We start from the raw sequence: 24,829 nt of genomic DNA on the forward strand, positions 1-24,829 counted from the left end.
CACACATATCTTTATGCCAAATATAAATCCAATGGTAAATTCTATCAACTTATAAATATGGCAAATGCATTCAAGTATTCATGAAGGCCTCACAATGCTATAGGCTGATATTTACATAAAGCGCTTGTGCACTAAGTCAAGATAAACTATTTAAGACCCACACCACAAATACCTCCACACAGCAGAAAAAGGAGGGTCCTGTGATGAAAGAGGACATTATGCTAACAAGTCAGATTACTGTATACAATAACTTTATCTTTAAAGTAAATACCATCCATGGTGTTGGAATGGGGAGGGGGGGTGTTAAGGAAAGTCACTGGCAATATTTCTGTGGGGACCAAATGCTCCTTATCAGTGTTAGTCGAGCAATTCAGGCCTGCTCGAAGAAAGATGAGTCTTCAAACTCATTCTATTCATGGTCAGACGTGTAATTACCCTCAGCTCACAGTCTAGACGTAGCCGCTTTCACAGTATTTAAGACCCCCTATGCAACGCGCGGATGTTGGCTCCTACCACCAAGCCCTGTACGTTAAATCTGTGGGCAGATAAATTAGTGAAGAATGCAATAAAATAGACACAATGAGAGGAACTTTATCCTCCCCGCTGCTAAATGAGATTTCTTTGAAATGCAGATCAGTAGCTCTAGATTAGTGAATTTTAGCTGCTGTCAACATCATAACAAAATACAAATGTGATTGTTCGCCGGTGCCTTATCTCCTTGCTTCCATCTGCTTGCTGGTTATTTACTCCCCCCTGATTTAGTATGCAGATCTAAATAAGTCGCATCAAAAGGAGGGCTTACTGCACAATGCCTTCTTAAGCTTCTACATCAAGGTATTTGAAAAACCGGTAGTCACATGAAAAGGCTGCCCATCAAAGGCGCATCTCTAATGAACTCTCCCATATCAGAGGGGGCTTGTGGGGCCTGGGTTTAATGCTGTCTGTGCGGTGAGAGAAGAGCAGAACTACAAATCAAACCCACCAAGCCATGGCGGAGGAGGGAGGAGGATGACAGAGAGGGGGGAGAAAAGAAAAGAAAGACAGGAGGAGGAAGAAGGCCGAGGTTATCAGGCGAGATTAAGCTCAGCATGGCGACTAGTGCTAGGTTTTTCCTTCAGCAATTCATAAAACTTTTAAGTCTGGTTGAGGAGGTCACTCCAGAAAAGTACTAGAATACAATGACTTGGCTGCAGGTTAGTTACTTATTTGACCAACTACAGAAAACAAAGTCTATACCCTGATGATTAAGAGTTAAACACAGTCCCCTCAAGTCTTTTTTAGAATCCAAGCAAATCAAAGCATATATGTTGAAATGACAAAAATAATCTAGTGCTTAGAGGGACAGCAAGACTCCTGCACTCAAGCAAAGCAAAGAAAGCCATATTCTGTTGTCCCCCTGTCTCGTTCCCCCAGGTCTGCAAACAGCTTTGATAATCTGGAACAGAGCTTTTGCATTATGCTCCTGCAATAACCTTTAATTTCATGGTGTATTTGTTGCATTCAGCGCACAGGCAGGATTACAACCGACAATCTTCAGACTTATAAGGGGAAAATAAACTGCATGGAGAGATCATGATCTGTACCCCCCACCCACTATCGTCATCCCCGCTGCCACCATCCAGCTTTGTAGCAGTGCGTCTGGATGAAGGGGAGACCCCCACCAACAAGGATGCAGTTTACCAGTGAACAATTAGCCCTGGAGCAAGAGCAGGCCCGGCACTGGCACATGTGGTTAAGAGGCGAGCGCTGCAGGAGAGCACCAGATGATGAAGGGATGAAGATGGGAGGAGGAGGACGGGGGGGGGGGTGGCATGTGGCGTGTGCCTGACACGCGTGTACCAGTTTTTGGCAATGGACTCTGTCATTCATTTACAGGGAGATGAAGAGTGGCTAAGAGGGAGCTAACCCATTCTTGAACCCAAAACATAGCTGAATCAGAATTTTAGGAACCCATCCAGACAACGAAGGCATCTGCCGTCTGAGTCACTTTGCCCAACATCTCGTCCCTCCCCTCAGCGTCTCTCCGCTGTAAGGCATGTCAAATTGGGCCCAGTGCCAGTCGCGTTTGCAACCACAAGGGAACCAAAGTCTTTCTGCCTTGCTTAATTAAATGACAAAACAACAGATTTGCATATGCAGAAACAGGTGTTGTAACAGGTTTGACTCCTCTTGACCTCACCCGTGTTAAAGAGAGGAAATCATGAAAAAAACATGTAGGGGAAAAAAAGTTTATGGCCAACAGCTGCCTGGAGGTATTTAGGCTCTGATGGGCACTCAAGTCTGCACCATCTGCCCTGCTGCTTGCCAGAAGTGACAATTTAAATTAAAAACCACTCATCAAATATCATAAAAATAAACCATTGTTTTGCTGCGACCATATGTTGTGGCCATCCCATCTCGTTCTCCGAGAGTAACAGTGGCGCTGAAGCCTATAGCAGTGATCCAGGGAAAATCCAGAGCGCTGCACAGTAGCCTGTAATTACCCTCCCACCGATCTGCTGTCTTCAGACCAGAGCCATGCGTCATCTTACACATTATCCAAGTCCTTCCTCTCCACATTACAGAGGCCAAAAACCTCGCAGAGCCGATGTGGTGAAAACGCGGCTATTGTTTAGAGTAGGATTAGGGATCACCATCCAAGAGAACAAGTTGGGTATTCACATGAAGAACACAGTAATTATACTCGCTTGCAAGATTATATTTACCACAACAGAAACAAAAACTTTAGTGAAATGTGTGTGGTAGTGACACAACAAAGACTAAGAGATTTCTGAAAATGTCATATGTCTCCCCTTCATATATTGACCAAATTATGTCTAGACCCAGGGGGTTAACTTGAAATGTTCCATTTGTCCTTTACTGAGCGACCAACAACACTCCTGCCCAACAAACCTACTCATCATCAGCACCACTGACCCAACCCCCCACTTCCGTTTGTCCTCTGTTTTTATTTAGATGAGTGAGACAGAAGGAACAAACCTGAGACAGTCGTGACCCTGTGCCAGTGTTGTAACTTGGTCTAGAGCTACGCCGGCAGAAGGCAGCACCATATGCCCTCAGCCTCGAGCTGGATGCTCTTTCTGCAGCCTAATGTGCCTGTCAAAAATGGTTACTGTCATGAACCCCCCCATCCCAATGTTTTTTTCTTCTCACAACATGTTGAAATACACATTTTTTTCTCTAGCTGTGCCTCTTTGGGTAAAGTGAAAAGGTCCTTGGAGATGTGAGGCACCAGTGAATGCAGTGTAACTGTTTGTGAGACAAAACTAATCATTCTTCCTCACTTGTAATGCACTTATTAAGCAGTGGTATATCATTTTTGCCATCGCCAGATGATTGACATCCATTTCATGAGGCAACATGTGATCAAATCTAACCACAACTATCTGGTTACAAATCAAATAACAGATGTCATGACAAAAAAGACAGGGTAACTGAATCAGCTAGTGTTGTTAGCCTTAGCTGTCTCAAATGAGATTTGATTGTTTTCGAGTGACAGGCTGATGGCTGGGCAGTGGCGACCTTGCCTTTTACTATGAGTGACCCTCTATCTTAAATTCAGGGCAAGACCCCAAAACCAACACATTCTTTCACACCGGAACACTGTTCATCTGACCATGACTCGAATAAAAGCTGGCATGCCTTTACACCACACTAACCAGCAAGTAAACACAAAATTGTTAACCGAACAAGGAAGGAGGAGGAAAAAATGGAGGGCAGACAAAGAAAAGCAAGGTTTGTTGCTGATGTTGGTACACTGAGATTTAAATGAAGTTGGTCAGTTTGCAGGCCAAGCTTATGGGAGACCAAGGCCAGACTCAAGACTGCTGCCAAGGGGTGAACCCTTATGAAAAGGCGTAAGTTATTTTACTTATTTCAAATAAAATATTGTGTACAAAATCCAAACCTTTGTTTTATAACTTTGTCTGTGTGTTCTTTTTCCTAGCTCAGAATCTGTCACACTGAGGTTACATGCGTCAGCCAAAAGCTACACTTTGTAACATGTTTGTGGCTTTACAATCTGTGGAAGGAGGTTTGATGACGAAAGATGTAATATTCAGAAAAAAATCTTTGTAGGATGTTTTGACGCCTGATTGTTTTAGTTTACACAGCCTACACAGTCTATCTTGGCCCCTAAAAATCTGAAGAAAGCTATACATTTTTGACTATGAAATTAAATTAAATCTAATAGCCAGCATAAAAAGAAAGTTACAGACTGATTCTTTCATCAGACAGCATTTAACTCACTCTTGTGTGGGTAGCACACAATCCCTTTTCTAATCCTCATCCCCTGACCCCACCCTGCACAGCTTTCTCCAGCCAACACTTCTCACTCACAACAGTGTCGAGTTAAGAAGTGACCCAGCGCATAACTAAAAAAAAGTCTGAGCTGTCTCAAGACTCAAAGTAACTGGGGCACACAAAACATCATTACTATGATGTGGATAATTACAGTGCAAACGGGTGGCCTCTTAAGCATGTAATACACTCTTTTATCTTAAGGAGTCAATCTTTCCAGGGCTGACAGCTTGCAGCATATGATCCTGGTAAACAAATACTTTCGCGAGGCACAAAAGTGCCATTAAAGGCCAAAACTGTCAACACAAATTCCATTCTGACTGGGGGGGGGACCAAAGTAAGGGGGAGAAGGGAGACGGGGAGGACTTGATCATTTCTGGTTGCCTTAACTTGCATGGAGGTTGTCATGGAAACATTTCTATGAAGTTAACAGGGATAAACCTTAAGATTTGCTGTTGAATTGCCTTTCAGCTAAGTGGTAAGGCCAAGTTAGCTGCATGAGAGTGTGCAGGCTATGCTGATGGACACAGCAAGATGTTTAGTAAAGTAAAGCTAGTGCACCACTCCCTTGATATATTTTTCTTTTTTTTTTTTTACCCATTTCCCCCCGAAATGGAGCAACACCTCAAGGGTTGAGTGAGCAGTTGGTTTCATTACAGAGGTGTTGGGGGATGGGTTATGGTGCAATTCAAGAGCTAATCCAAAAGTGTTTCATTGTATAAAAAGTAATCGGACTTAAAACAGAAATGTCATGCATTGTCAGGCTCTGCAAAAGCACATAAGGATTTTGTTGTTGTTGTTGTTGTTGACACAAAAAGACAAATAAGTTGTAGCGCATTTCAAACTTTGGCTCTGTCGGAAGCAACAATTTCCATATCTCAGACACAATCATGCACCAGCCAGTGTTCATAGAGCTGAAAGCTGAATCTTAATTCTGATAAATGATTGAAACGTATGACAGGTTACACACATTAATCCTGTGGAGGACATTCATTTTCCTATTACCATAATGTAGAGCACGACCGCCCGATGATAAATGCAGCAATCAAAAAATGGATGCAGAGTGGGGAGAGTCGGGGTAATAAGTGCACTGCTCCCAACGCCGGTCAGTCAGAGGCAGACTAATGGCAAGTCTCTTCTCTCTCTCTCTCGCTCTCTCTCATTGCATTGGGGCAAGATTCATCCCGTTTGGAAGTGACCTTACTTACTACACACGACAAGTAAACAAGAGCAAAACGCTTCAAGAAATTATTACAGGGGTTCTTCAACAAAGAGGCTGATTGTGCACTGTCGCTGGCATATTTCACAAGGGGCATTTAATGCCGACTAGCCTTTGAAGAGTGAGAGCTGCTGAGTGAGTGTGTGTTGGGGGGGGGGGGGGGCACACCTGCATAACTGAGGAAGGAACACCTGTGCACCCTGCGGCTTGAACAAGGAGGGTAGGTCCAGCTAATCCAGGGGTGAAAGCTGATCAGAGGATGGGCCAGAAGAGTTCAGCAGCTCCCAATGCATTGCTAGCCACACTTCACAAAAAAAAAAACAAAAAAAAAAACAACTTACATGTATTGACTTTAGTGGGCCACAATGATTGCAAAACAACATTGGCAAGACACAGCCAGGAGTGTAATAAAGGAAGTAAGCTGAGGAGTTTATAAGCTTTATTTAATTAGTTATAATTTCAGGTCAGTCATCATGCAAATTACTATGCTGCCAGCACAGTCACTGGACGTGGGGAAAAAAAGGAATATAAAAATGGAGCAAGCAACCACGGTAAGGTTTCGACCGCTGATAATCATAGATATGCTTGTAGTGACAAAGCATTTACGATGATATTTGCATTTTTTTGGGGGGGGGGGGGGCTTTGAGACTATGGTGAAATATAAACATGGATTTATATGTATATGCAGCCAATACAAGTGACTTTATTTTTTAGACGTAAGGAATCATCTTCTGTGTCATAAATAAGCTTAATGAGATATCGCATCGATTTTAATAAATATGACAACGTATCTCATATAATGGATCTCCATGTTTATTTTACAATGACAATTACTGCGCAATAGCAATAGCCAGTAAAAAATAAAAAAAGTCACATTTTTAATAGTTTAAATACTTCGATAGTAAAAGACTTTGAAGCAGATGTAAATTTATTTTAAATACACGTGTGTACAACTAGCACACAAAAGTTAAGGCACATATCCGAAAAAGCTACAATTAGTTTTGTTGTAGGTCATTTAGTGTATTAGCGTGAACGTGAGAGCGCTTCGGGACATTCTGGAAGTCATGACTACAAAATGAAAGAAGGGTTACAACATTATGAAAGGCTACTTATCATTTAAGACAACGCGTCAGCGTTTCAAAAGTGAGAGTTCGGCGGTCAGACAGACTGAGAAGGTCTTAACATTTAAGAACAAAATGAAGCCAAAGCGACTTGTCTTAATGGCTGCTCGAGACTCAAACATACCTAAAGTCCACGCGCGATGTCTACTAAATAATAACATTGCAAGTCAAGTTGCGCTCGGGCCAACTGGTGCCCCACGGTCCACTTCCTAATTCAAGTGCAGTGGCCAGAGAAGTAAAAAGTCAGACAGTGAAGAGAAAAGACGCTCATGGGCAGAAAAACTTACCAGGAAAAAAAAACGGCAGGTATATTTCCCTCGCGGTGAAGTCAAATAAGGGACATTCGCCAGGTGAGAAGTCGCCGTCCTCGCAGAGATCTTCACACGTGACTGTCCAAGTTCACCATAACGCAGAGAAAATGAACAACAAGGTGCAGAGTAAATAAAAAGCTCAAATATTCCTCCGCTGGGCACCGCTGTCGGAGACACACACACACACACACATACACACACTCTCTCCTGCTGCTGTCTCCCGTCAACGCCGCTGTTATTAGGCTACTAATGCAACAGAGGGGAAAGCAGTACACCGAGTCCTGTTTGAATGACGCGCAAGAAGAAGAAGCGGCTTGTTTTTTTTTTTCGTTTTTTTTTTTTTCGTTGGGATTCAAACACACTTCAAGTCATATCCCAGCACGCAAGTATATTTGGGACTAGAAACCCCCCCCCCCCCCAGGGGAGGCACTTGCTTGTGCGCGGATGTGTGTTGTTATTTTTGGGCGTACTACGACCCCATGTGACGTCAGGGCCACCTGCTATGTAAACAAAAAGTATTTTCAAAAGTTTGTTTCCGTTTTTTTTTCTTCAAACGCTTCGCTGTATTATAAGCAGGCGGTCATACGTGAGGGCTTTCGAAATCTTTATATTGTTGTTGGGTAATGAACTGTTACCTCTTGGCTAATGAGACGACCTTACAAACAAAAAGAAGAAAGCATTCAGCGAGGAATATCAGAGGCTTTTATGTTCCTTCAGTCGTCTCACTGTAAATGGAAAGTACGAGTTGACAAAAAAAATCGACAGCCAATGTTCATACATTGTTCCTTCCTACATTTCATCAAGAACATCTACTTTTTTTTAGAGTCAACGCTGTGGAGTTGTGAATGTCAGTGTCCTTATTGTCATTTGCTCTTTTGAATTTTGTATACGTTTTTATTTTAATAAGATATTTTGTCTGCCTTTCCTTTGTGTATGTTGCAAAAACATCCATTATGACTCCTCCAGTATATATAATACAATGGAAATATGTTGTGTCGAAAATAATATAAATTAATTATTTTTTTTTAAAAATGCACGATATATATTATTTTGTAATTCCAAACAATTTCCGCAAAGATTTATTTAATTGTCAGATTGCAGGGAAAACTACCTTTGAGGTGTGTGCATGGTCATAACATATTATTGTAACTGAAATCTTATTTCAGTGGATTAAGTTTGAAACAAACGTAACCAAACGTAAATGTCATCCTATACGACCTCTACTAAGTAACAAAATAACTTGACTTCATTTTTTTTTTTCATTCTGCCATACCTTCACAGGTAATTCTGCCTGTCCAATCATTAAAGGCAGGTCCCGGGGCATTTCTTCATTAACAGTGACTCCTTTCTTTCTTTCTTTCTTTCTTTCTTTCTTTTTTTCTTTTTTTAAAGCCTCAAAGACGTTGACTGTCGAGGTATGATCGCATTTATTTTAGAAAAAGAAAACAAATATGGAGGACAGTTTTTTGAAACAAAATTGAGACAAATCAAAAGGTAATTTGACCGTCTTTGCTACTCTAAACACCAACATTCATGCTTCATTTGCGTCACCTTTACACTGCTGAATGTGACAAACCAGCTTATTGCGTCATTTAGTTAGAATTTAAAGTACTTGAAACATCACTTTTAGTTTCCTGACAATCCATATTTTAAATAATAGTAAATACACCGTCAGTTTATAGCAGCTAAAAAACATCAACGATGGCTGATAATTATTCTTTTCAAAAGAAAATGATATTGTTACGTGTCGTTGAGAAGCAATTTAGTGCAAAATAACGTCCAAAATGTAATATTTTAATCTGGTCATTCGCTAATGTTGTTGTCAAAAATAATGACAAGATTCGAAAACACTGTCGTATTACTTCCGTGACAATAATATGTGTCTATTCGGATTTTAAGGGCTTTGTTTATGTTATAAAATCTTATTCCCATCAAAGCATTCCATCAAAAAGATTTCGAAGTATCTGGGAATTGATGACGACAGGAAAGGGAACCAGTTGTCATGGAATTGTGGTCGCTTGCTGCCACCTACTGGTCATTTAGAAGTCTGCATTACATATAATGCAAATTATCCTATTCGTTTATCTTGTCATTCAAATTCTTTTCTGTTGAGTTAATTTTTCTTTCACATCACCTCCACACTTTGATGAAATTATCACATGATAAATGCAAACAAACAATGCTATTGGCTGAGGTGTGGATGACAAGGACATGTAGTTTTTGTCTGATCACATAGTGCCATCTACTGATATACATGGGTCACATGCTGCACTTGGCTATTAACCAGCAGATTAAATAACAGTCACAAACACACCTTTCCACATACGTTTACATGATTATGATTACGATTATGATTGTTGATGTTGTGTCGTATTTTCATACATATTTGTAGATCTGGCTTTACAAAAACTGTAAATAAAATCTAACAGTGTCTCATGTCTTTCAAAACAAAAAGTCCAGTGTGTACTAAAACTCACTCACATACCTGTCCAGGCTTTTATAACCAGTACTGAGTTATATTTACAATATTTACTGGGCTTAGAGTGTGTTCTAACACTGCATATCAGGGATGAATTGAATTGCACTTCAGACGCCCGCAAACAGACACACACACATGCAGAGGTCAGTCTGACACAAAGACGAGAATAATCTCTTCCGGTCCAAGATGCAGTGAACTTAAAATATGAGGGCTGCAATCGCAGCTTCGGAGATCTTTCAGGTGCCTTTGAAGCATGATATAAGAATTGATAAGACTTTGAAGAACTCGTGATCTCAGGGGAGAAATTCTCCTTTTTTCTTGAAAATATATAGAGGTCAAAGGTCAGTGTCAGTCCTGCAGTAGGTGCGATGCTTCAGCAGACGCAAAGTGCTTGAATCAAACATCACGGCGACATCCAACATTCGAAATAGTGAAACAGAATGAGAAGGCACAGTTTATATAGATGGCAAATTTACATAACTAATTTATGGTCTTTCAGGCTCATCAGTTTGAAATTATCCAATCCTTTTTTCTTTTTTTTTTTTAAGTCTTTTTGTAGTCTTTTTAGAGCACAGAAGGCTGACAAGATACTTTCATGATATTACTTTAAGCTTTTTCAAAATTTGGTTTCATTTACAGCATTTCTAGGCACGATGCAATCATTAAAGGGTTACTCCACTAATTTTATTCAGGAACAGCTCATAATTACTCAGCCTGTGAAACGAATCTGTGGTCAGGGGGAAGCTTCCTGCTGAAATCTGTAGAAAATCATCCAAACCAGGCTTGAGACTTCAAATTTTTAATACAGAATCTCCATTAAACCTGTGAGAGTGCAATTTGGGTATTTACCTGGCAGTAAAAAAAAAGCTTTTATTGAGTTGCTTTATAGAAGTGGGCATGTCAGAAAGCTTGGGAGTAAATGTAAATCTGAAAGTTTTAATAGACCGAAATCTGGGGAACTTTCCTTCCTATTGTTCTTCGGTTTTGTACCACCCTACAACCTTAAAGACTTGAGCGTGGTGATCTTCTGCAGGACTGGCGCGCAGGAATTAAAATCGTCATTTTACCTTAGTCTTGGCTTTACCATTTGTCAACATTTAAAAACATATATGTCTACCTAACGTTTCTGCAAGAGCAATACTCGGTGAAAAAGGCCTTAAAATGAATTAAAAACTAGATTTCAATGTCTTAACTCAAAATGGAGTGAATGACCACATCACATTATTGCAAGTGTATGTACTCTTTATGGAAAGAGGAAGTGAATGAAAGTAGCTTCTGTTCTATGTGTGTGTGTGTGTGTGTCATTGCGATCCCGGACAACACATGAGGTAGTAAAAGGGTCTGTTACAGGCAATTAAAACACATTTACGCCTAAGAAAAATATAGTTGCCATAAAGAGGTGTCAAGCATGACATTCAATATGCTGGTCATGTTTCTTATCACATGCATGCACTATTCATTTCTAGGTTTAGAACACGCAACCTCTCAGTGACATTATAGCCTCCGTTATCACCTTGGCACAATACTTACAAGGATCTAGGATACTCTATCTTAGCCATTTTGAAAACCATGTATCTGCCACATCACTTTAGCATTTTTACAAAGTCACAAGACAGTCCGATTGAATTTCGTAGTCTTTATTTTTCATCGTCTTTATTTTTCATTTGAGTTTTTTTTTTCAGAAGTGAAGTAACAAAATAATGACTTTCTTTCACAAGTTCAAACATGGACTTTGTTGGGTCCATTTTTTTTTTTTTTTTTAGTTTAAACTGCATGACATATGCTTTGTTTTCATGTATTTATTTTGTAGCTAGCAAACATATTGTGACTGGATAAATGAGGGGATAACGGTCCTGCCCTGTTTTAGCTATATGTGTCCTATTAATAGGCCTGGCTCAGAATCACAATGTTCAGCTGTAACCAAACTCCATCTGTCAAGTCACGTCCTCTCCCTGCTCTCCCTTCTACAGTATCACCGCAGCCAGGCTAAGGGCACTCTGGTCTGTGCCACCCTCCAAGCCACACAGACGGTAGGCCGGGCAGACAGCTGCCTCTCAGATCTGTGCTCATTATGGAGGCTTTGTACACTCAATTCGTGGAAGATGACGGGGCAATGATAGAGGAGGAAGAAGAGGACAAAAGTAGAGAACAGGAAGAGTGGGGCATGGAGGCCTCCTCGTCCATGGGCTTCTCTACAGATGAGGAAACAGACGAAGACGAAGAACCAGAACCCCCACCGGTTGTCCGAAGGAAGGTATCATTTGCAGATGCTTTTGGCCTCGACCTAGTTTCAGTCAAGGAGTATGACAATGTTGATGTGACAGAGTCAGAAGCCTGCAAACCCGCTGAGAGAGATTTGACACATCCACTCGAGGAGTTCTACATATCCTGTCTGTTTACAGTCCCTTCATCCCCAGAGGAGCTGGACCACAGGCTCCAGGCACAGATGGTCGAGCTGGAGAGCATTGAGCTTCTCCCAGGAACCACCACGTTCCGTGGCATCATCAGGGTGGTCAACCTCTGCTTCAGTAAGTCTGTTTATGCCCGGATCACCCTGGATAAGTGGAACAGCTTCTTTGACCTGTTGGCTGAGTATGTGCCAGGATCCAGTGACAGGAAAACTGATAGGTTTACTTTCAAGTACACGGTTGTTCCTCGTCTTGAAAGAGATGGGACCAGAGTGGAGTTTTGTCTGCGTTATGAAACATCAGTGGGCACTTTTTGGGCCAATAACAAGGAGATGAACTACGTAATGTTCTGCCACCAGAAAGTACATGTGAAGGAGCATGGGCCTGTAGTGCAAGAGGAGGGTACCAGACTCAAGAGTACGAGGAGCTGTCTCAAAGCTAACAGGTGGGAAAATCTGATGCTAAATCTTTTTTTAAACATGTCACTTCTGTGCCCAACACAGTCCAAGGGAGAAGGCTCATCCCCTCCAAATGTCAACAATAGATACCATTATGGAGTAATCAATACTCTAGTGTGGGGGATTTGGATCTAATTAGTATCTCACCCAAGGGGGCTCATGATCATCTGGATGAATCTGTCTGTTAGCATGTTATCTAAAAAATAAATTACACATGTTGATGAAATTTGGAAGAAGCTTTTGGAAATAAGCTGGAAAAGTTTGTAGATCCTAGACCCCAGACTGTTTTAGCAGATGTGTTTGTGTGCACATGTAGATAAATTTGGGTCCTTTAGTCTTTTATCCATAGTTAAAGGGAAATGCTTGAGAGAATGTTACAGTCTCCCCGGTGATCATTTCGATCGTATGAACAACATTAATGAAGGGATTTCAATGATATTATACAGCCATATTACCTCTTTGGTGAGATATGCCCTCTTTGATGGATTTCTAGTTTTGTTTTAATGAAAACACATAAATTGACTACATTCTAATGATCATGTCTTATAGGTTCTGCTTGATGACAGAAAGGAAACAAGTAAAAAAGGCCTTGTCTCACGTTGTGACAAATTCGAATTACGTTGAAGTAATAGCCATGGCCTCTTTTTGGCCGGGCCTTTGTGTCTTTACACAGAGCTGTTATGTAACTTTTCAGCAGGAAATGTTTGAGCTGTAGACCACATATTGCCCATGTAAGGTCAGATGTCCGTCCAGATTTCTGTGACGTCTCACTGGAGAGGAGAGACGGATACACTTCAATTTGTCCGTTCTGACAGAAATCTACTTTAAGAACAGTTAAGGAACGTTGATGTTCTGGTCTGCCTTACTGCAGCATAAGAGTCTCAAACATGTAATGCGCAACCATAATGAGAACAGGCATACGGTGCAGGTAGAACAACAAACAAAAAAGAATTATACTGATGGGTGAAAGCTTTGAGTCATACGATTTAATTAAGCTCAGAGATGAGATGTGACACCGACAAAACAAAAAAAGAATCAAGCCGATGCAACAAAGCAACATAATGTCAATAGCAAATAAACTATGAGAAGAATGTGATTTAACGATTTTGTCTTTTGTTATTTTGAACCACAGGAGGGGAATGGCTAGGGACACCATGAACCCAGCAACAGCTGGTGCAGGTGTGTATACCTGTATTTGTTTAAGTGTGTGTCATAGTGTGAGCAAATGTTGACCCTTGCTTTTAAGCCTGAGTTTCTAAGTCTTTATCTTTCAGAAGCTGAGGCACCACAAAATGCAGAGGAGGCTTTCAGAAACACAGTGGACAGTGCACAGATACAAACATTATTATACCAAGAAGAGCACAGAAATTTGGTGAGGTTCATTTATTATCTTTGGAGTTACAAACTCCGGGAAGCAAATTAAATTACCCATATCGCTCACAAGTAAACAGTACTAGCCACACACACAGAAACACACACAAAAAAAAAACCACAGTCAGTATTAATTGGATGTTAACTGGCTGCACTGTCTCTATCTGCCAATTCTATATAAAGTAAAAACAAAATACATGTGCACTTTCTGCAAGGGTAGGAATGAAATCTAGCTCAAGATGCCCGTCATACTACTCTGTGCTGAATGAGTCCCAGAAGGATGTAGAAAGTCAGCTAATCTGACACTTGAGAACATGTGCAAGCTATTAATAATAAATGTGCATGTGACCTGCTTGTAAATGTGTAGAGAAGTTGATGTAAACAACAGTGGAGGTATATTTTGAGATCGCAGCAGGTTTGCAAAGAAATGCACCTTAACGGTAATGTGGCATTTGTAACATTCTACAAATAGGGAGGAAAAGACATATAGGCCTACTGTATATTTGACAGCTGGAAGTTAAAGTGGTCCATGATCTCCAAGACTAACAAATCACGTGCACTTGGCCTCTTCCTATGGTTTATATAGGTAGAATATAAATACTTTACTTGACCTTTGGCCTTTTTGACAGGTGGATAGCATAAAAAGTCGGCAAAGAGCGGCACGCTTGGCACGCGTAAAGGAACTAGAACTGCCGAAAGCTTCTTCACATGACACAACCAATGACAAGAACTTTTTTCAACCTATGGCAGCTCCATGGGGTAGCACTGCCAACGTTTTCTCTAAAATTCAGAAGAAACAATCCAGTGGAAATCCAAGGATCCTCACTTACCACCAGATTCCTCTGACCACACTGGACTGGAACAATGACAAACCACAGCAGTGGGAGACTCCTAATGTAGATGATATCTGGACTGGAAGAGTTAAATGGACTCTGTCGAAGAAAAATAAAAAGGATACACTGTCTGTTAGTGATATATGGGAGACCTTTCTTAAAGGTAAAGATGATACGACAGATAAAGACACCTCTGTGTGTGATGCATGGCAGGCATTTCTAAACGGGCAAAGCAGCGAGGACCATTCCACTGTTCCAGAGTCAGAATGGCTGCAGACGGCAGCGTCCGTTTCTCCTTCAAATAATAAAGAGCCCCAAATCCAACATGAATCTCAAGCAGGGAAAGATGCCCCCACACTCTTACAATCACCCACCTCAACTGCATGTCAACTACGGTCAGACACTCATGAAATATCAGTGACTAGTGTTGCCTTGAACACTGAAGACCAGCCAGCAGGGGTATGTGACAGGGTCTTGAGAGGTGAAAACACCACGAAACAAGATACAACCAAAGTGTCACAGACAAACTCTGTAACAGACACTCTGCGAGAATTCATGTTTGTGGGGGCAATGCCTGTATCCAAGGGCTCTGTTGTCACTTCGACTGGGTGTCACAACCATGCAGTCTTGGAACTAGAAAGAGAAGGGTTAATAGAGAAAGCAGAAGGAGGAGATGAGCCCTGTAACCCACACATAGCTGGCATAGTAACAAGCTCAGGGGACACAGAGACAACGGACATGACAGCAATACCAGACCCTCAGAATGCCAGTGCTGTTGATAGGATCTCATGGGGAGCGAGCCTGGAAAAGGGTCTTTCTCACAGCAGGGATGGGGAGCTTACAGGAACGGCACACAATGCGATGGATGACATGCTGGCATTTTGGGAGACAATCACACAGGAGACAAAGGATGGGGAGAGGTTTGTCTTCTCCGCTGCTAGACAAGGAGTGGAGACAAACTGTACGGAATCTACAGAGGAGATGATATTTAGGCCACAGAAAGCAGAGGAGTGTGAAATCTCCCAGAGGTATGCAGATGAAAATCAATGTGAGGAATTCAGGCTGAACCAAAACAGTGAAAACCCATTTAAGCACAATGAGAGAGATGGAAATGAAATACAACCTGCACAGTTTCATTCAGATGAAGTCAATCTGAACCAAAAATGTGAGAATATTTTCAGACAAAGTCAAATAAGTGATTCAGAAAAAGAAGATGCAGCATCACAAGACAAATACTTGGGCATGAAACAGAAAGGAAGTACGAACGGCACGGAGAGGCTAACTGGCACAGAGCAAGAAATGTTTCAACTCCTACATGGGGAAGCAGGGATTCAAAAAGATGAGGACCCAACATTGAAAAAAACTGAAGAAAACAGTGCAGTGAAATCACAAGCAGGTGAACATGAAATAATCTCAGATGAAGCAGAAGAAAGAGTGAGCTTGAGCTGCACAGAAATAATTCAAGGGAAGCAGGAGCCCTGCATAGAAATAAATCAATCAGCACCTACAGCACACACAGTGGAATTGAGGAAAAGGAAAAAGGTCTTCCAACTTGATTGTGACACATTTGGACCCTTTCCAACGTATAAATGTGACCAAAGTCATATAGAGGTGCTAGAAATGGGACTGACTCGTTCACAGGAAGATATGAAGAGTCACGATGAAGATGTAGGCAGCGCAATAAGCTCAGATGAAGTTACTGCAAATGTTTCAAAGGCAGATATTTCACCAGAGCTGAGAGACCAACCTGAGATATTAGAAAGAATAGAGGAAGATATGAGTCAGAGAGACAAAGATGAGAGAGTGAGTATTAGAAACCTGAAAATAGCAGCAGTGGGGGAGTTGATAGGTAATGTGGAGAACCCTCAGGGGGAGAGAAGTAATGCACCAGCTGAATTGAAAAAGTTGTCCGCGGAAGTTGAGAGCTCTCCACGTGTTGAATATAAAGAACTCTCAGATGGAACAAAAAACCCTATCGTAACAGAAAATACGGCTGCACTTGAAGTGATAGAGTCCGGATTAGACGAGACATTTACAGAAAGATTTAGAGAAGATTTGGTCAGGGGGATTTGGGAGGAGGCGTTGGATCAGAAAAGCAATGTACAGGCCTCTTGTAGAGATGTAAACATCGGTGCTGGATTAGGTATGCAACTGACTGAAGCGTCTGATAGTACACATGATTGCCATCCTTTTTCAAAAACAGAGGTTTTGGATCCAGGTGTATTGCCCGTCAGAGAACCAACCTATCCCAATTTGAGTCACGGCTTAGAGCAAACCTTATCCACAGAGAGCAATGCATTCTCAACAGAAAGAGGGAAGAAGCCCACCAAAAGTGGCTTTGCTCTTCAGCCAGAACAACGCTGTCTCTCACAATTAAAGACAGATTTGAATTCAAGCGCTTCTCATAATCAAGATCTCAACCCCACTTTAGCCTCCCAAGTTTTCGGCTCGGCGAAAGATCACACTCAAAATTGGGAAAGATCCCAACAGGCAAAAGGCAGACGAACAGAAGATGATGTCGTCGCTCGCAAAGAGAGTTTAAATCAGTGGGCTCATCCATGTCACACACACCTCAGTCCATTGTCTCAAAAATCCAAACAGTCCAATGGTCTCATATGGTGGAGTGTATTATATATTCTCAGTCACATCACCAGACTTCTCATCTGTGGCCTGCTAGTTGCAGGATTCTTTGTTGTTTTCCTGTATGATTTCCCTGCTTTTTTTGCAATGTACATATTTTCCTTGAGCTGGTGGTTCTACAAGTGGAAGAAATATCAAGGGACAATGAATAAGGGGATGGTGGACTAGAATGAGAGGCCTCAGAGAAGGACAGGTGTTAAAAGAGTGTAGCGTGTGGCATTTTTAAACATATACAACATTACATTACTGTCAAATTCAAACGTGTTCATACTGTATTCTGAGATGTTGAGGCAATGGTCCAGCTCAGACCTGGCAAAAACATGCCACGAAGGACAGTTGCGAATCACTCTGGCTACATTCAGAGGTGACCTGGACCGCAAGCTGTTTTAGCGATGTGAATACAAATGTGATGGGATAGGTTTCCTTACAAAGGGTAAGGCAAAAGACGAAATTGTCATTTTGGGGTCAGCTGAGAGAAAATGAAAAAGAATCATATGTCACTCATAATCTTTGCCCACAGTTTTGCATTTCATGTTACATTTACAATCAACAGCTTGCTGCTAAAATGATCAATTGCCCCATCTATATATATATAGTATATATATATATAGAGAGAGAGAGAGAGAGAGAATCAGAAGTGATCATTTGAATGAATAGTTCGAGCGATTGTAACTCGTGTTCTCAAAATTGTCCCAATATGCACGTTAATTCCAGGTCTGAACAGGGGTGGTGAAAAGTTGACGAAACAGGTGCAATAACACAAACTTGTTTTTACAGAATTTTTAACGTGTGTGTTTGGTTGTGCGGTTTTATATGGGGTTGTTTTTTTTGTCGTCCTTGTTGCTGTTTTTGTTCTTTCCTAATTTCACGTGAAGTTATGAAACGGATTCAGCCCGTGACTCCGTAAAACCAAACAAAATTGACCTCCGAGCTCTTGCTGTGATTGAATTCTTGAGTTAAAATTCGACATTTGTTGACAAGGTGGAACACAAAGATTTAATTCCAAATAATCTTGAATTTAATTTCTGAAATTCCACATTTAAATGAAAACTTAAAGCCTCCATCTTAAAAATTTGTGCTTTCACGTTAGTTCACCTATAGTTTACGTGTACTTTTATTGGACGTCTTGTTGAAGGTAGATTTACTGTCAACGTACAGTGTATGTGGACGGTGTGTGTATATTTGCCGTGTATGATGGGCCCAACATTAGTTTACAATGCACCAAATGGAACAAAGTTATGAATCAAGTGCTTGATTCGTGTAGATAAGGGTGTTTGTAAAATGGCTTATTTAGGCCACATTGAAGACGTTTTTTTTTTTTTGGACATCGAGATGGCCATAATTTTATGAAAAAAAGATCAGAATATGATGAGAATACAGGCATCATTTTAAGCGTAAATGATAATATTATGGTACCCACAATGGAAGCAAACAAAACAGGCGATTGTACAGGCAGCCTCCTTGGCAACCTGTCTCCGGTGCTATACAGTTTACTCTTCAGAATACACACAGTTTCTAGCATATTCTTTTTAAAATTCTGATACATACGAGATAACGGTGCTGATATGCCAGAGGTTGAAGTGTTTCCTTATTTGAAAGAAAAACAATACTTGAGAACAATTTCAAAAGCGATCTACGACCCTCGGTTTCATGTGGGCGACTGCTCTTCTTGTAGCTCTCTTTTAAAGTAAAAGACTCAAATTACGACCGTATTCTCAAAAATTCAGACTTCATTCGCGGAATATTACAACTTTACTTTCATAAAATAATGGCTTTTTCTCATAAATTCACAACTTCATTCTCAAAAATTTTTTTTTTTCCTCTCTCAATGTGGCCCTGATACTCTGTTGTATGTTTGCAATCGTGTGAGTTGAAATACTGGTCATTTGATGTTATTTTTGAATAAAATAAAATAAATCTATCGAAACAAATAAACGAATTCATCTTGTATTTTGGCTCACGAGGGGAACATTTAGCTGACAAAGCGTTCATTTATTCAACACGCTATCATCCCACCTATGGGAAATAAGAACCATATATGTTAGGAAATCATTTTTACGGCAGCCTTGAACACATTTTTGCTGTTTTTCAGACGTCACCAACAAACAAGCAACACTGTATACAACATACACCACACTGTATATTCACTTATTATTCCATACAGTGTGATAACCGACACCCTCCACAGCCTGTAAGTACAGCTGCTCTCTGACATGTGACTCATTTAATTTGGTCCAAGTCCCATGCCATTTATTCTTGGATCGAGTTGATGCAAGTCTGAGGTAATGTGTTTTCTGCCGATGTCAATTCACCGCTCATCAAAATAGTGAGGTCCAAGTCATGATCACGTGGGCCCACGTGTCTGTTGGCTGTTTTTCTCTCTTACATTTAAAAAGTGCTAAAGGAAATATAGTCCTTGATAATAATAATAAAAAAAAAAAAGGGATGAGAATAAAGACCGTGTTTGAGGGACATCATCTTAGGAAACAAGTTGAACACCTCTTTGGTGCTCTATGATGTTTCGTTTCTTTCAGCAGGATTACACGTTTTTAGTTGTTGTTTTTTTTATATCAGATGTGTCCAATCTTTGAACCTCAGTCGCACACTTCCCCATCCTTGCCTCTGAGGAGTCATTTATCGCTTCAGTTTCATTGCCTGCCGACGGAAGCTGAAATCAAATCAAATTTCACGTTACAAATAGACCATTTTATCCCTTTTTTTTCTCCACACGAGAGTTACAAAACGTGATACATCACAAGGTTAATGATGCAATACGTTTAACATTCAGCCTTGTGACGTAGTTATATCATCATTAATTGCCACCGAAAATCTAGGATATGCAAAATGAATATAAAAATAAAAAATATCGAGGAAGCCCCTATCGGATCAGAGACAGTTTGAAAATCCCTGCTCCAGTTCATCCAGGAGTGTACAACTGATCACAATAAGACTGCAATAGGGAGGTGCAACAGGTTTGCTGGATAATAATGCGTACGCACAATGTCATGGGAGTTTGGGGATTTAATGGTGAGTGAAATTTGTTCAAGGGGACTCAAAGACTTTCACTGACGAATTATGATTTTTTTTTTTTCCTGTATGTTAACATTAAGCGTAATGATAATTTGTCAGTAATTCAGTGCTCTTCACTGCGCGCCAAAGCTGAATATAATTTTTTTTTTAGTTAGGTCGTCTTTAATCAATATGAACACCGTTTAGAAAAGAATTTTCCTTTTAACAGCCAGAGCATGGGTGCGGTCTGTATTATATTCTTAAACAAATTAAAAAAAAAAAAAAAAGAAGAAATAAGATTTAAAAAGTCATGCATATGTCTTAAATTCACTGACACCTGTGGAAAATGCAATCTCCTCGTCCAGAAACCGAATCAGCCTTGAAATTGTACAAACAAAAGTGACGCTCAACTTGAAAACATCATAAAACATGAAATATCAACAATCTTTAGCCGTTTAGAAACTGATCCCACATCGTTCGCTTCGAAATGTAACAACAGACATTGTCTCCTCTGCTATTTTGGTTCCACCCAGTCACATGCTGGTGCTGCGCGTGGTGCATAAGCCTTATTATATGACACTGTGGGTGTTAAAGAGTTGGGTCAAGAGAGACTCCGCAGTTCAGTAGAAGTCACTTGATCTGATCTGGGGTATGATGACCTTTTGTAAAGTGGCGTCAGTCCTACGCTGGGACCTTCTTCAAATTGGCCACAAGCCAATGTTGCCATGGTGGAAGACGACTCTTCGCAGGGCAGTGCTCTGAAGAAGCCCAGTTAAAACCTGCTGCACAGAATGCATTGAAGGAAAAAAACTAACCTTACCCATCGCAACTCTGTGCCGAGGAACATTGTAATTACCCTAAAACCAAGTTAACTCTCAAACAACCATCCAAAGTAGTGGGGCACAACATTTTGCCCCCACAAAGCGCATTGAGCCCCTCATATATATCGGCTATATCCTGGTTTTCAGGCCCGCAAACTGCCATTAAATAAGAATGCACATGCACATGCTTCCTGAAGTTTATCCATCCATTTTCTACCGCTTATCCTGTTAAGGGTCGCGATGGGGGGGGGGGGGGGGTGGAACCTATCCTAGCAGCCTTTGGGCGAGAGGCGGGATGCATCCTGAATGGGTCGCCAGTCCATCGCAGTATCAACACACAGAGACAGACAACCATTCACACTCACAGTCACACCTACGGTCAATTTAGAGTATCGATCAGCCTCGTCCCCTCTTGATGTCTTTGGACTGTGGGAGGAAGCTGGAGTACCAGAGAGGCATCAGTGGTGTACCTTTAAACCCTGCAATCACAGATCCTGCCACCACAACTACAGCCAAACTGTCAAGAAAACTAAAAACTCTAGTAAAGAATATAAAATAAATCAGTGCTGCCCTGAGGTTTCACATTTATAAAATCAGATTTTAGTGAGTGGTACAATGGCTGTCTGGAAAGTTTCAAATTCACAAATTATGTAGCCATAATTACAATAAACAAATCTGCAGAAGATCTTGCTTCATTCAAAGTTTATGAGATACATTAGTATATTATACCAAGAACAGTTGAATTGACTTCTGAAAATATGCATGACGCTCTGGTCCATGTCAGGTCACTGCTGGTCCCTGAGGTGGTGGTCTAGTTTGAAGTCTTAGAGATCTGTCTTCACGCAGTGCTGCTTCCCTCACTCCCCCTCTCACATTTCACTTTGTATACAAGATTATGAGAAAGAGTGAGTGTGTGTTTAAGTGTGTTTGACAGAAACGCAATCTATAATAAGTATTGTATGATAATGTTGGAGATATTCTCACAGGTGCAATCATGCCATTTGTTGCCTCCAGGCTGAGTTATTGCAATTACTATTTATTATTAGAATGCCCCAAATACTCTCTGAAGACTCTCCAGCTGATCCAGAATTCTGACAAGAAAAAAAGAAACAACCTCTCTCTGAATTTCCTCTCTGTAAAACCCAGATCATATATTGAAATCGTCCATCCATTAATTTTCTTCCGCTTATTCCTATTAAGGGTCGACGGGGGGGGGGGGGGGGGGGGGGGGCGGGCTGGAGCCTATCACAGCTGCTACGGGCAAGAGGCGGGGTTCACCCAGGACAGGTCACCAGTCCATCGCAGGACCAACACATAGAGTCAGACAACCATTCACACTCACAGTCACACCTACGGTCAATTTAGAGTATCAATCAGCCTCGTCCCCTCTTGATGTCTTTGGACTGTGGGAGGAAGCTGGAGTACCAGAGAGAACCCACACAGACACAGAGAGAACATGGAGACTCACACAGAAAGATCCCGTGCCGGAGCCAGGACTCGAACCCTGAACCTTCTTGCTGTGAGGCAACAGACGACCAGGCTTCTGTTGAGACGTCTTCCAGTTATGGTCTGGTCGGCCATGTGCAATAAAAGCAGTGAAATCACACATCTGCGCGGCCTCGAAGACGTAACCATAGCAATTATTTGAATCCCAAGTAATACATTTCTAAATGTAACACTTACTCATCTTAACAGGGCCAAAACTGCTGCCTCCAAATACAGCATTTTTTTTTTTCCTGTGAAACAATGACAGGATGACTTTTAAATTTTAATGGGGTATGTGCACCCACTTCCCAATTCATTAGGTCTGCCTCGATCAGACTAATGGTCTATAATTATAAAACCTTACAATAAATCCACTCCTGATGATGATTATGATGTTCACTTTTTATTTGATCTATTTCAGAGAGGTTTCCACCCCAATTTATATAAATGGCATAGATGAAATACTCGGAACAACTAATTGTACCCCTGGTCACATAGACCTGCCCCCTTTATGAAAAGTGTCCCAAGGTAACTGGTGGAATTTGGCACTACATCAATTAAAAAAGAATTCAATGTGGCCCTGCTGCAGTCACTAAAAAGGTTGGTGGATTTCGCAAGTTCGGCAATATGAGTACAAAATGGTTCAGTTTATCATGTGGCTACATCGCAAATACTTTAAAATACAAGGAAAATACATTTATGTTTATTTTGGACACAACAAATCATCAGATGTAACAACAGCTTTTCTCCAGCAGATGGTGCTGCAGCTTCATTTATCGAAAAATCCATCACATTTTCAGTTATTGGGATACTTAAATCAGGGTTGTTTTGGTTGACATGAACAACAAAAGAAATAGAATCACGTGGACACCTAAAGCAATAATTTGACACCATCTGCATAATTCTGGATATTAAGATTGTCCTTTTGCATGATGGGTCATCCAACAAACCACAAACAATCTATTTTCATCCCTGTGGTGAAATCAGAGTATTATGAAGCACACTGCCAGGGACAGGAGGGTGGATGAGGACATTGTATGTGAGAGGATGAGAGCACAAAATGAGGCAGGGCCTTGTTGAGAGGCCGGAGGGGAACAGAGGCACTCTGCTGACAGATTGGAGACCTGACAGACTGCATTGTCTGCACACTCTCTAGTCTAGGGAACCGCTTTTTATGCATTCAACTCTCCATTGCACTCTGGCAGCCTCCCTGGCTGTGCACCTCTCTCTCAACCTACAACCTTGCCAGCCTCATGTCCCCTCCAGACCCTACCCCCTTTACCATTCTGACCTCTCCCTTTCTCACCAAACCTCCTCGCCTCTGCCATGACTCCTTCTCTGACTCCCCTCAGCCACTTGACTTTCCCAGATGTCCACTGGCCCCTACATCACTGAGACAGCCAGACTTTCTGCTGTTGCCACTTGGCATTTGGAGACTGTGTGGGTGGGACACCATCACCTCCCATCCAACACTAATTGCAGTATGCTGACTGCCTGGGAATTCGTCTGAGAGCAAAGCAGACTGCAAGTTCTCTCTACTTGGTTTCAAGTGCTTACTGTCAGACAGTAGGTAGAAATGAGGGACGATGGTCACACGGAATCAGTCAATAACTTCCTTGAAGCGAATTTCTGGATAAGTATGAAGATTTTAATATCTTATCAACAGGTGAGTATGATAATTCTTTCAGTCACGTATATTCCACTGTTTCACAACGCACTAAACAGTATATGCTGTTTTTTTTTTTTCTTTCAATTGCCCTGCCTTTCATTTGCAGTGTTACCACAAGAGTAGCAGCTGTCTACCATCTCCATAGATTGCTGGGTTCGTGTCTTGATGATGAAGATGTGATGTGAGGGGGGGAAAAAAAAAAGCGGCAGATGTGCATGCGAGGAAGAGGAGGTGCAGATATTTCACTCGGAATCTTATATTCATATAAGCAGATGTAGTCATGGTTTTTGCACAAAGAAATGGTGAGAAGAGAGTGACAGGGAAGGAGTACGAGGTGAGATGGGTTTGTCAGCCTGTAGCCCCGAATTAATCATGAAGGACATGAATAAAACAAAACCCTACTTAAGTAACATGTTACAAAGTACATCATACTGAGAGGGAAAAAAAAAAAGGTGGATTTTGAATGGCAGCAGTGAAAGACTTGAGGTTACTGACTGCATTTTTAACCGATATGATCTCACCATATTTTGAAAAAAAAAAAAAAAAAAAAAAAAGGACTACTACTTGTTGATGGACACATTTTTGCGGTGCAGAGTGAATCGTGATGAGCTGTGTTACTGTGCTACCCTAGGATTCAGCCAACTAATGGGAGACAAGCCCATTCCTTGGGCTGAAAAAAAACAACAACAACTATCAATTTAACTGA

At 41.2% G+C, this 24,829-nt stretch overlaps 3 protein-coding genes across 6 annotated transcripts in view; 2 read left to right on the forward strand and 1 right to left on the reverse strand.

The window, feature by feature from the left end:
- The window catches only part of foxp2 (forkhead box P2), a 102,670-nt gene extending 95,001 nt beyond the window's left edge, over positions 1 to 7,669 (reverse strand). The window contains exons 1-3 of one of the 4 annotated variants that reach the window (XM_086202274.1): positions 7,586 to 7,669; positions 6,927 to 7,028; positions 5,687 to 5,822 (exon numbers count right to left, since the gene is read on the reverse strand). The gene's annotated coding sequence lies outside the window, so the exon portion shown is untranslated. Of the gene's footprint in view, positions 1 to 5,686; positions 5,823 to 6,926; positions 7,310 to 7,585 lie in introns of those variants that run through there. The other 3 variants (XM_086202277.1, XM_086202273.1, XM_086202278.1) reach the window with 3 other exon arrangements.
- Positions 7,670 to 11,439: 3,770 nt separating this feature from the next.
- On the forward strand, positions 11,440 to 12,398 carry LOC147262951 (protein phosphatase 1 regulatory subunit 3A-like). Its single transcript, XM_086202519.1, has 2 exons — positions 11,440 to 12,282; positions 12,341 to 12,398. Exons 1-2 carry the CDS (start codon positions 11,501 to 11,503, stop codon positions 12,396 to 12,398), a joined length of 840 nt encoding a protein of 279 aa, XP_086058645.1. The 5' UTR covers positions 11,440 to 11,500.
- Positions 12,399 to 13,454: 1,056 nt separating this feature from the next.
- On the forward strand, positions 13,455 to 18,365 carry LOC147262952 (uncharacterized). Its single transcript, XM_086202485.1, has 3 exons — positions 13,455 to 13,474; positions 13,570 to 13,667; positions 14,296 to 18,365. Exon 3 carries the CDS (start codon positions 14,410 to 14,412, stop codon positions 17,305 to 17,307), a length of 2,898 nt encoding a protein of 965 aa, XP_086058611.1. The 5' UTR covers positions 13,455 to 13,474; positions 13,570 to 13,667; positions 14,296 to 14,409; the 3' UTR covers positions 17,308 to 18,365.
- The last annotated feature ends 6,464 nt before the right edge of the window (positions 18,366 to 24,829 follow it).

This window comes from Aulostomus chinensis, chromosome 4 (genome assembly GCF_037954235.1).
Source record: "Aulostomus chinensis isolate RoL2024-O1b breed Wild chromosome 4, RoL_Achi_v1.0, whole genome shotgun sequence".
Lineage (NCBI taxonomy): Eukaryota > Metazoa > Chordata > Actinopteri > Syngnathiformes > Aulostomidae > Aulostomus > Aulostomus chinensis.